Genomic DNA, 13,832 nt, shown 5'->3' on the forward strand with positions numbered 1-13,832 from the left:
TAAGTATTTGAACACCTGTCTATCAGCTAGAATTCTGACCCTCAAAGACCTGTTAGTCTGCCTTTAAAATGTCCACCTCCACTCCATTTATTATCCTAAATTAGATGCACCTGTTTGAGGTCGTTAGCTGCATAAAGACACCTGTCCACCCCACACAATCAGTAAGAATCCAACTACTAACATGGCCAAGACCAAAGAGCTGTCCAAAGACACTAGAGACCAAATTGTACACCTCCACAAGGCTGGAAAGGGCTACGGGGAAGTTGCCAAGCAGCTTGGTGAAAAAAGGTCCACTGTTGGAGCAATCATTAGAAAATGGAAGAAGCTAAACATGACTGTCAATCTCCCTCGGACTGGGGCTCCATGCAAGATCTCACCTCGTGGGGTCTCAATGATCCTAAGAAAGGTGAGAAATCAGCCCAGAACTACACGGGAGGAGCTGGTCAATGACCTGAAAAGAGCTGGGACCACCGTTTCCAAGGTTACTGTTGGTAATACACTAAGGCGTCATGGTTTGAAATCATGCATGGCACGGAAGGTTCCCCTGCTTAAACCAGCACATGTCCAGGCCCGACTTAAGTTTGCCAATGACCATTTGGATGATCCAGAGGAGTCATGGGAGAAAGTCATGTGGTCAGATGAGACCAAAATAGAACTTTTGGTCATAATTCCACTAAACGTGTTTGGAGGAAGAAGAATGATGAGTACCATCCCAAGAACACCATCCCTACTGTGAAGCATGGGGTGGTAGCATCATGCTTTGGGGTGTTTTTCTGCACATGGGACAGGGCGACTGCACTGTATTAAGGAGAGGATGACCGGGGCCATGTATTGCGAGATTTTGGGGAACAACCTCCTTCCCTCAGTTAGAGCATTGAAGATGGGTCGAGGCTGGGTCTTCCAACATGACAATGACCAAGCACACAGCCAGGATAACCAAGGAGTGGCTCTGTAAGAAGCATATCAAGGTTCTGGCGTGGCCGAGCCAGTCTCCAGACCTAAACCCAATAGAGAATCTTTGGAGGAGCTCAAACTCCGTGTTTCTCAGCGACAGGCCAGAAACCTGACTGATCTAGAGAAGATCTGTGTGGAGGAATGGGCCAAAATCCCTCCTGCAGTGTGTGCAAACCTGGTGAAAAACTACAGGAAACGTTTGACCTCTGTAATTGCAAACAAAGGCTACTGTACCAAATATTAACATTGATTTTCTCAGGTGTTCAAATACTTATTTGCAGCTGTATCATACAAATAAATAGTTAAAAAATCATACATTGTGATTTCTGGATTTTTTTTTTTAGATTATGTCTCTCACAGTGGACATGCACCTACGATGACAATTTCAGACCCCTCCATGATTTCTAAGTGGGAGAACTTGCAAAATAGCAGGGTGTTCAAATACTTATTTTCCTTACTGTATATATTTTTACTATTTTATTTGAAGGTTTGATCAACCATTCAATTACCCCCCCCAAAAAAAATATTTTTCATACTATTATTTTATGTCAGGCTTTACATGGTTAAAGTACCATGAAAGTGAGACAAATGATTTGTGTGCTCAATTACTTTTTAAGTCATGCGATAGCTTTGTATGAAGAAAAAGGAAGATAAAGATCAATGAATGCTTGAATTTCAGTCAGTTCCTTATATAAAGCTATCATATGAACAGAACATAGTTCAGAACATTAGTACACACATTATATGAATCACTTTTATAGTGCTTTTTGTCTGTTTTGGAGCTAGGCTGTATAAAAACATCATACACTTTTATTGTATAAGAGAGCAGCTCAATAAAAATGCATGTAAAAGTAACAATGACCAACAATGGCACTTATTCCAAAACACGATGGTATTTGCTTAATTATTAGAACAGAGATCAGGCTGGTTAATTACCCAAGAGCCAACAGTGATGACTGTATCTAGAAAGATGTGAGTTTCATTAGCTTTGTGACCACAGAAATATTACAGAGCATTTCTCAGAGGGGTTGTTTATGACCATTTAAAACCACAAACATATTCAACTAGGACAGACAGTGTTAGAGAGTGAGAGAGTGAGAGAATGAGAGAGTGAGCGAGTGAGCGAGAGAGAGTCAGCATCCAGCATGCTGGTAAAATGATGCCATATAAATCTTTGCTCTCTCTCCCTCTCTCTTAAATTTTTCATGGCGGAGGTGTGCTGAAATGGACCTGATCACCAATTGCTGGTCTGCACTCTACATTATTCACTAGCCCCTCTTATAGCTGACTTTATTTATGTTGACAAAGTACTTGAAGGGAGATTCTTGTCTTCCAGTACTTCCCAGATTTCCTGTGTTTCTGTCCACCACACTCTCCAAGAGACAGACGCTGACAGCTCTTCCATTTCATTACTGAATCATTCATAAAGCATTGGTGGCGGCCAAGAACCAAACCCTACTATAATCACAAACACATGTACAAGGATATATTGCCTGCTCATAATCTATGATATGTGGACCTGTCGTTTTTGTCCCTTACTTGACCCCTGACTGCACGCGAATGCATATTAAACTGAAATCAGTCTATCAAATTTGATGACAGCAGTCAGTTGCAGTTCTGTTTTAAAGGACAGTCCACTCAAAAATGACTCAAGTATGACTTTCCTTCTTATCTTCCATTGTGCTCTACATAAGACATTTTTAGACCATATTTTGAAAAATGTCTGGTCTGACCTTCATTACATGGACCAAAAAATTTTTTTTTAAATATCGGTATGATTTTTATTTGTTTGTTTAACACATAAGAAGATGCTTTGAAATATCTCAGTTGTGTTTTTTTGTTCATACAACGACAGTCAAAATGTTCATGTTGTTTTGAACCCCATTGATTTTCATTATATGTACCAAAAATCCTCTTTAAAATATAAACAGAATAAAGTGATACAGATTTGTAAGGTTTGAGACTGAGGTTGAACTATCCCTTTAAGCACAGAATTAGTATAGATGTTACACACAGCACTGATGTTCTTTTCCAGTCAGCAGAGAGCATGCACTGCCCTTCCCAGATATCCTCCCTGTAGCAATGATGTCAGAGGCTGAGAGGACGGGTCTTACCTCTGCCATGGGCACTCCCTCTGGGGGACGGCAATGCAGCACAATCATGCCCTTGATTGGCACTTCCTTCCCTTGAGGATCCTGCTCGAAGTTCTTGCGGAGGTCTGTTTGAAAAGATAAGAGGCAGCTGTCACAGCGGGCAGAGTCCAAGCCGATATTTGGTCTATCTATGCCAATCGCTTTCATCACTCCATATCCTGCACTCTCTATGCCCCCTGCCCTTCGTTTTGGCAACCTTGGAAAGGCAGGGCAAGAGAGCAGGAGAGTGCAGGCATTCTCAACGGTGCTCCGGCCATCTGCTAGAGTTGCAGGTGTCATGGGTTCAGTTCATTTGGACAGTTCTGCCTCATCCCCACTGTGCTTGTACAGCAATGGATTTTTTGTTTTTTTTCTGAGCATTGCAAATTCTTTCAATTTGAAGAAAGAAAGAAATACTAAATGTCCAAAAATGGTCCGGCTTCAGGTAGGATAAAAACAACATTCCCTGTATTAAAATGGAACAAAAAGTTGATAAAATAATAACACTTAATAATAACTTATTATTAAGATAATGATAATGAATGCTAATTATAATAATAACAAAAGCTAATCAAAAATAAATCAAATTTTCTTTTGCAATAATATTATTAATTCAAACTTTTAATATGCTTTCAGATTTAAAGCATTTAGTGCACCATTTATACCTAAAACAAATTTCTCACAGCAGTACACCTGTGTTATATCATGAATTGCAATTGTAGGCAATGTTTCATGCATTTCAATGCTCAGAAAAGTTCAGATAATTTTGAAGCCCATGACCACAAATATGATGATCCCATTGTGAGGGACTCCTTTAGTAAAATATAAGAACAGCTATATAAAGACTCATCAACCCTCAGAGTAATAGTATAAAATATTTTGATTACACTTTATTTTAAGGTGTCCTTGTTACAGTGTAATTATATATTTAAGTACTGCGTAATATTAATTACCTACATGTACATACTATATGGTTAGGGTTAGGATTACGGTTTGGCTTTGGGCTGCTTGCATGTAATTATGCATAATTTATTGTTATTATAATATTAAGTACATGTAGCGTGTAACATGGACACCTTAAAATGAAGCATTACCAATATTTCTTTCCCCTTAAAATAAAAGAAAGAAATTACTAAATCAAATTATTGACATATTATATGGAATATACAGTGCCCTCCACTATTATTGGCACCCTTGGTGAATATGAGCAAAGGCGGCTGTGAAAATAAATCTGCATTGTTTATCCTTTTTATCTTTCATTAAAAAAAATCACAAAATTACAACCTATCATTAAAGTAAAACAATTGAAAGTGGGGGGTAACCTCATTGTGAAATAAATGCTTTCTCTAGTCCATGTTGGCCAGGGACAGCCATGGTAAAAGATTCATTTTGTGCTCACTGCTCAGTGACCCATTTTTGTGTTTATTTTGATGTTTGTTTTGGATTGCTGTCCTGGTGGAAGATCCAAACATGGCCCATTATAAGATTTCTAACAGAGGCAGTCAGGTTTTGGTTGGTATTTGATAGAATCCATGATGCCATGCATCTGAACAAGATGTTCAGGACCTCTGGCAGAAAAACAATAAAGATCCAGCAGTATATTTAACCGTGGACATGGGATACTTTTTTTTATCCCTGTTTGTACTAAACTCATCTGGTGGGTTTGCTGCCAAAAAGCTCTTTTTTCAGTTTCATCTGGCCATAGAAGCCAGTCCCATTTGAAGTTCCATTCGTGTCTGATAACTGAATTTGCTGGAGTTTGTTTTTGGATGAGCTCTGAGAATTTTTCTTGAAACCCTCCTGAACAACATGTGGTGATGTAGGGGATGTTTGACATATTTTTTTTTAGGTTTCTGACCCCAAGACTCAACTAATCTCTACAATTCTCCAGCTGTGATCCTTGGAGAGTCTTTAGCCACTCAAACTCTCCTCTTCACTGTGCATTCCCTTACAGAAAAACCACATAAATTTAACATGTTTTCCACATGTTATCACATGTGTCCATATATTTTCCACGTTATCACGTCCATACATTTTTTTTCACATGTGATCACGTGTCCATATATTTTCCAGATGTGATCACTTGTGTACATATATTTTTCACATGTGATCACATGAAGACAACATGTCACCACATGTTGCAACATAAGAGCACATGTGGCACATGTGGATCACATGTGGAAAATGTTTCCTTGTGTTAAAATAGGTTTTCACATGTGGATCATATGTTAGCTACATGTAACAAATACTGTGCATTTTCAGCTTCACACTGTATGTTGACTTTTAGTTTGTTCCTATTTCCTGCTTCCCATTGTAGTCCCTTGTAGCTTTCTTTAGTTGTTGTAATGTAGGCTACTGTAGTTGCAAAGTTACTTTGGCTATATAAGCTAGTTAGTAAAATAAAAGTAAAATAAAATAAAGTTCATACTACTGATATATGATTTATCAATTATACGTTACATACTACTTATGATTAATAAGTGCTCATTTGATACACCTTGTTATTAGCTTGTACCTGTAATTGTTGATCATCAGGTAGCATAATAACTAATACACACACACACACACACACTCACGATATATATATATTATAATATGTATTATTTATATTATAAGCTTCACCTAATTTTTTTTTAATTAACAAACAACATTACAAAACAATTTTAATAAAATTAATATTATTAACATTACAATAATATCATTAATAAATTCTTCTTCTTCTTCTTCTTAATATTATTAATAATAATAATAATCACAAGACGCAAAATATAGATACATAATATTTTACAATAGATGTACCTTTAACATTTTTCACAACCCCTAAAAAAAATATATAAATATTTATAAATATAAATAACTAAATAAATAAATAAATAAATAAATAAATAAATAAAATAAAAAAAGCTCATTACAGAAAGGAGGATTTTGAATTTGCGAGCATGGTGATGACGTAATTTCCTCTCATCCAACGGCTGCTGCTGACAGCCACAATGATGCCGGGGAAGAAATGATCGGAAATAAAACATCCATTCGAGACTGTGTATTTAAAAATGGTAAATATTTGGTCGAAATCATATTCATAATGCCAAATAGTCTTTAATAACGCTTATTCCATTTTGAAATTTTGACTGAAGAAGTGGGAGCTCTGCGCGTGCTCATCATTCGAACTATAACGGTCATCTAGCACTGTACGCTGTCCTCAGGTAAGTAAAAATGTCTTTAATTAGTAGTGTTTACACATTTAATGTTGAATTTCAGTTTTTATAGCTGAAATGTGTTATATTTTAAAACATTTCATACTTTTCTGCATCAAACGTTTGAAACTTAGCGTCCTGTTTGCCAATTGTATGTGCGGTCATTTCGACTGGAAATAGGCTGGTTAAGCGCGGTCACAGTCACCGTTGGTCGGCGTATTTTCACGCGAATGTCCCACTTTGACCGCAGGAGAAATCTTTTTGGGACAGGGAGTAAAACCTTTGCACTGCAAGAGGTAGCTGCCACTCCATCATCCACCACTGTCCGTTACCGTTGATTGAATGAATGAATCAGCTGTTTGATTACTCGCTCGCCACATGCTGGCCGTTTTACACTATTTAATGTATAATTTCCTGTTTCAACGATTTTATGTAGCTGTATTCATAACGTTGTATTTAAGACAATGTTTAAGTATTATGCAATTATAACTATGTGAGTAAACTCAGCAAGTATAGATCACGTGCATAAATTCATCAGGCCTCTGTAACTATTTTAACACTTTAAATGTCATATATATATATATATATACAAATTGTCAAATCTAGCCTAGTCAATGCAATAATGCTACATTAATTTACCAGGTTATTCATTCATTTAACTTAAAGTTTTTCTTTTAGGCTCTTGCTCGCTCAAGTCGTTGAGACATGGCTACATAAATAATTAGCAACTAATTGTTTTGAAGCAATATTGACAAGATCGTTTAAAAGATGAAATGACCCACTTTAGAAATACAGTCAGTACTGTGTTCTTGATGTCTTTCTATTTACTTTTAGGGATATGCATTTCAACAGAGCCACATCACCAAATGGTAAAGACTTTTTCAAAATTACACATTCTGTCACTGAAAGTAGTACACTTGGTTTTTGTTTTTGCTATTTGATATTTTGTCTTTTGCTATTTTTCTATTCTGGTTGCATTAAAGATGTGAACAAGTTATTTGTGATTGGAATATTTAAAATCATGTTTGTTGAGGTAACTTCACTGTCAACAGTATACTCTTCATTTTTTTTTTATTTTTTTTTTTTATAGGCATTACACACTGTCCTTCCTGTGTGTTTGGCTTTTTCAGAACCTCCTTGATTAACTGACAGGACAACTCTATGTATTTCATCAAAATACCAAAATACAAATGTTTTTACTCATACTGCTGTTTAGTCAGTTCATCAACATTTGATTGGTTTGTCTACATCTGTGTTACTATATCTGTGTTGTTTTGTTCAAACTAATTTGCCATTTATTTGAAAGGGACAGCTCACCCAAAAACTTAAATTCAGTCACATGCGACTCATGGCTCCTAGAAGATTTTGCACATACTTTATGTACTGAGGTGAATATATCTGTTGTTTTCTGCCCGTCAGAACAACAAATCAAGTTCTTGCATTATTTTGGTCTGGAGATCTTCACCTCATAAAAGACAATACATGAGTAATTCTTTTGAGTTTTCTGAGAGTCATGTTTTGCAGTGTTTTAAACCTTGAAATTTTTACAATGTTCATCTTTCCTTGGTGAGCTGAAGTGAAATGTTGAGCAAATATATTCTCACAAACGCAGTCCGCCACACCAGACCAACAGAATTTTTCAAATAAAAATTTGTTTGATTTTTCACCATTTCTTAATTTCCCCTTTTGTGGTATCAAAAAGAAAGGCCATATGGCATAAGAGTAAATAATGACTGAATTTTCATTTTTGGGTGACCTTTAGCTTGGCATCAGTCTTTGTGAGATTATTTGTCAAAAACTATTTTAAATTTAAAAAAAATAATAAAATAAATTATGGTTAAAAAAATAATTAAATTGAACACTACTATTTTTGGACACCATGGATTTGTTTGTGATTTGTATCTCTCTTTCATTCATTCATTTAGGACAAGTCCGATGAGTGGAGATGTTGCTGTGGCCCTCTTTACAGACGATACAAATTTCATTACCAACCTGTGAAAATCTCATGTCATTATGGAAATATGACTCAAGTTGTTATAGCTCTAAATACAACACAGTTACAAAAGAGATTAATAAATATTGTGTTGTTCTTAATAGTGACTCTTTCAGGTTCTATGAACTTCATGCCATGGGAACTGTGATTGAGTAACTTTTTATTTATTTATTTATGAACAAATCTGAAATGGCACATTCCCAGTTATTATAGAGATAGTTCACTCAAAATGAAAATTCTGTAATTAATTACTCACCCTCATGTCGTTCAAAACCCAAAAGATCTTCATTCATCTTTGGAACACAAAATAAGATATTTTTGATGAAATCCGAGAGCTTTCTGACCCTGCATAGTCAGCAATGCAACTGAAATGTTTAAAAATATCTCAATTTGTGTTCCGAAGAAGAACGACGATCTTTACTAAGATCTATTTGGAACAACATGAGGGTGAGTAATTAATGACAGAATTTTCATTTTTGGACAAACTATCCCTTTAAGATTTATATAAATGCTTTAGATTGTAGTTATTCTTTTTAAATTCTTTATAATATGAATAGTGTATAAGGATTGCTTAATAAAACGTAATGGAATTTTACTATACAATTGAGGTCTTTAACAGAATTAAATATTTTTTGAGTGTATATTGTGCATGAGTTAAATATTGATTAGAGTTTTTAAAGTCATTTCACAATGACATTGCAACACAAGCAGGTTTATAATATACGTTTCACATGGGATTCACAAGTTTCACATGGGAATTTACATGTATTTCACATGTTATCTCATGGGTTTCACATGGGAAAATATATGTGTTTCACATGTGATCATATATGTTTCACATGGGAATTTACATGTATTTTACATGTGATCCCATGGGTTTCATATAGGAAAGTACCATGGGTTTCACATGGGAATATACATGTTTCACATGTGATCACATGGGATTCACATGTGATCCTATGTGTTTCACATGGGAATATATCATGTGTTTCACATGGGAATATACCATGGGTTTCACATAGGAATTTACATGTATTTTACATGTGATCTCATGGGTTTCACATGGGATTCACATGTGATCCCACGGGTTTCACATAGGAAAGTATCATGGGTTTCACATGCCAATATGCGTGTGTTCCACATGGGAATACACATGTGTTTCACATGTGATCTCATGTGTTTGACATGTGATCACATGGGATTCACATGGAAATTCACATGAAAATGTTCCAAAAACACACATTTCCCATGTGCAAAGTATACACATGATTTTCACATGTTTTCACACGTGACATTTCACATGTGCAGAAAAACACGCATTTCCCATGTACAAAGCACACGTTTTCCATGTGCAAAGCACACACTTCACATGTGATTTTCACATGTTTTCACAAGTGAAATTTCACGTGCAGAATCACATGCTTTTGCACATGTAAAATTCATGTGGTTTTTCTGTAAGGGTTAGGATGATACAGACACAGGTCCTCTTCCAGGCAGATTTTTAACATCTTTAGTTGATTGGAACCTCTTAATTACCCTGATGGTGGAAATGGGGATTTTAAAATTTTAACAATGCTTTAACTCTTTTCTTATAGCCACTTTCTATTTTGCAACGCTCAACAATCTTGTTCTGCACATCAGAACTATATTCTTAGGTTTTACACCTTGTGATGGATGATTAAGGGAATTTGGCCTTTGTGTTCCTCATATTTATAATCCTGTGGAATAGGAAGCCATGGCTGGACAAGTTCATGCTCCTAGTCACTCTGGTGTGCTAAAAATTGTAAATATGAATGTGAATATACTTCAGAGATATTTTACTCCTAAGAATTTCAAGGGGTGCGAATAACTGTGGCCAACTTTCATTGGAGAAAAACATTTATTTCATCATGACATTTTCTCCCCACTTTTAATTGTTTTACTTCAATGATAGGTTAGAATTTTGTGAATTTTTTGAGTGAAAGATCAAAAGGATAAACAATGCAGATTTATTTTCACAGCCGCTCATATTTATCAAGGGTGCCAATATTAGTGGAGGGCACTGTGTGTGTATATATATATATATATATATATATATATATATATATATATATATATATATATATATATATATATATACATATATATTTATACTTATATTTATTACATTTAGCATAACTTTTTTTCTGCACAGATTTTAAACCTTTTAAACAGATGCATAAACCTTTAAAAAAATGATTATTATTATTTAACAATTGGGGCTTTTAATACAATAAAAAAATAATAAACATAATACAATAAAATAACCAGTAAATATTCTTATAATTTCCAATTATTTTGGTTTGACAGCCTTAGAAATACATTTTGTATTTTTTCCCCCACTTGCAGACCACTGGGGGTCCCCTGAGCTAGCATACTCACAGGCTATCCTCACTGTGGCCTTACGGCTCTTCGAGGTTCCTAGGTGACTCCAGGCAACACACAGGCACCAGTAGTCTTCTGGACCATGAAAATCCTCCACCTGCAGCCTGGTGACATTGATCGTCACTTCGCGGATTTTAAACCCTGTATAGCAAGAAACACAAAGCATGAACATCATCTAAATTCACTTCAGGTCAATGCCCATTAAGTATCGATTTTCAGTGTTTGGTCACTTCAGTCAGGGTCCTTAATGGCAATTGACTGTAAGAATATACACTGGGTGTCAGAAGGATAAAAGGCTACCAGAGCTCAGTGAATTCTGAGACTGAAGTTTAAAAATATCTTATGCTTTGTTATTTAAAAAAAAGTCTCCACGACCAGTGAAAAATTTAATGGCCTCGGGTTGCTTTTCCCTTCATGAGCTGCCCTACATAACTCCAGTTTCATGTCTCTCTGCTCCACGTTTTTGAGTGCATTACTGATAAAAACCTTTTTTTCTCTCCCTCTCCCAGGAGGTCCTTCCTTGTTGTCTGTGCCACAGATCGTTAGCAATATGAAAATAGCTAGCTGAAGCTGCATTAGCCTAAAAGCACGAGAGCCAGGAACGCTTGTTATCCCTGAGGCTTCATTTAAGACAAATATCTTTAGATGAGATGGTCACAACCTTAACCTTTCAAACTCTTAAATCCATGATCATTAAAACTGCAGAGATGCAATTCAATGTTCCTTGATTTTCAAAATGTCTGACTTCCCTGCTGTGAGCCTAAGTCACTTTTTGCAGGTTTGTTGCATCAGTAAAGGTTTCCAGTGTTAATCGGTTTCATCTTCTGCCTGTTTCTTCAGAATCTCTACCCTGCAAACTTCAAAAAAACATATAAATATCAGGATTAGAAGCAATATGCAATATGTCGAGAACCATAATAAACAATCCAGACTGTTTGCTCCTCCACTTGAACATTCTCTCAAACAAGCACTCTGTAATCTGGATTGCTCCTGTACCGTGCGTGTCCTAACAACGGTGCCAGGGACAGATAAATATCAAATAAATCTGAAAGTGCCTGGTAACTAGTGGTTATTATTGTGGCTCCGATATAAAACGATGGCATGCATTTTATGTAAACAGATCAGTTCTAGAAGGCTCAGCTCATTTTTAAACTTCTTTATTTATTTTATTTTTTTGTGAGATTAGGATGAGCCCCATTGCAGTGGGATAAACAGAAGAACTGATGCTGACAGTGTATTCTGAATTTTGCTCTGGAAGATGGCTGCAAAGAAACACAAACAAACATGATAGTTCTTGATTGAAAATGTTCTGTTTGGTATCCTTAGTTATACTCTCATAAACTATATCAGTGGACATTGTGGTCCTCCATAAAATCTACAACACTGTTTGAAAGTTTGAGGAAGGTATGATTTTGTTGTTGTAAAAGAAATTTATATTTTACTTATGAATGTTTTCTTAATATATTCTTTTGTTCTCAAAATATCTTTATTTTTCCACAAACAAAAGAAATGTTGGAATCAGCACATTTGAGGGATTTTTGAAGGATCATGTGACACTGAAGACTGAGTAATGGCTGCTGAAAATTCAGCGTTGTCATTAAACGAATAGATTACATTTTTTAATAAATTAAAATAATTACTGAGGCAGCTAAAACAATGCATATTAGATGGGACCTCTGCCTCTGTACTAGTGACGTTTCAGCACATCTCAGGGTTACTTTGAACAGTTAGATAATAGTGCAAGAATCATTATATAAGTTCCATTTCTGGTTGGTTGTTTTGGGAATAAATATTGCAATATTAATGGGACACTAGTCTGGTCGACTAGTCTGTTAGACAACAATTGAGTTTTAAGAAAGAAATCTTTTTTTTTCTTTTTTGGAAGGCATGCAGCATCTCAGAGAGCGTGCTGACAGTGTGCTGTGCTTCAGGGTTCAGTAACAGTAACTGTTGGACTGTCAGCGCACAGAAACCATCTCTGAACAGCAGTCTCTAGATCCATCCCCTGTAAAACACCACCGTTAGCTATCAAAGCACCGCTTTTTTTTTTTTTTTACCTGCACACATTCAAATGATGGCTACTGCATTGTTGGGGACACTTAATTTCCAGCGATATCATCGACTTGCACAGATAAACTGAACTGAGCTGGATGATGACATTACTGAATTAAATGATGACCTGCCTTTAACTGAAAACTGAGCGTTTACTATTGTCCTTTAGCATTATTGACACTATTTTCCTATTTAATACTGTAAAGCTGCTTTGATACAATCCGTATTGTTAAAAGGGCTATATAAATAAGGCGACTTGACTTGACTTGTTGCTCCTTGGGGCAATAACCACAAAATTAATCAAAATTAAAAGTTGTGTATTGATCCTTAACTGGTTTGGTAAATATATTGTCTGTGATGTATTGATCCAGAGATCTAGTCTGTACTAGAATATTTGTTCATTTTCAAGTCAAAACTGCTATACAAGTAATTTATTGATTCAAAATAAAATGTGCAAACTCATGCAACAATTTCAATAGCATATTTTAAAAGAAACCAAGTTCAAGTTTGTCAATCAATTGAAGAGCACTTGAATTGCAATGTCAATCATGGCCTGTTGTAGTTATTAACAAATATAAACTAATTAATAAATTTAAACAAAACAAAAAAATAGTATACTAATAGCAACTAGTCAAATAGTCATTAAGATTACACAGTCTAATCGTTGTTTTTTATTATTATTATTATTATTACTATGTAGTTTAGTGCATTCCTAATTACTTTGTAGGTTTTCCAAAATTCACCTTCCGTCATTATGTGGTTAACAAAAAGTTTTGCTAATGATCGCAAATCTTTAAAGACTGAGCCTGCTGAGATGATAACACAAAATGAATGTTGTTCAGACCACATATGGCACTTATGTCTGCTTTAGTAGAATTGGATGTGATGCTACCCTTAATAAATGAGCAGCTCTCAGCCACAGTGGAAAGGAGTCATGGGAGAGCGGGAAGGCGAAACACTAACATCTCATTTAATCAAGTGCCTTCTTGAATTGGTTTTCTCCCAAAAATGAATGACACCGCAGAGAAAAAAGCAGACCAGAACAGCGTGGTGTATCCTGCCTGTCCCACAGGTTTATTGATCATGAAAGCAGACTGCCTTCAC

At 35.6% G+C, this 13,832-nt stretch overlaps 1 protein-coding gene across 3 annotated transcripts in view; it reads right to left on the reverse strand.

The window, feature by feature from the left end:
• Positions 1–13,832, reverse strand: part of unc5db (unc-5 netrin receptor Db) — a 164,834-nt gene that overhangs the window by 56,979 nt on the left and 94,023 nt on the right. For all 3 annotated transcript variants that reach the window (XM_058775723.1, XM_058775722.1, XM_058775721.1), the window contains exons 3-4: positions 10,674–10,817; positions 3,069–3,172 (exon numbers count right to left, since the gene is read on the reverse strand). In XM_058775723.1, coding sequence (XP_058631706.1) covers positions 3,069–3,172; positions 10,674–10,817 — 248 coding nt within the window. The remainder of the gene's footprint in view (positions 1–3,068; positions 3,173–10,673; positions 10,818–13,832) is intronic.

Source organism: Onychostoma macrolepis, chromosome 05, assembly GCF_012432095.1.
Source record: "Onychostoma macrolepis isolate SWU-2019 chromosome 05, ASM1243209v1, whole genome shotgun sequence".
NCBI classification, from domain to species: domain Eukaryota; kingdom Metazoa; phylum Chordata; class Actinopteri; order Cypriniformes; family Cyprinidae; genus Onychostoma; species Onychostoma macrolepis.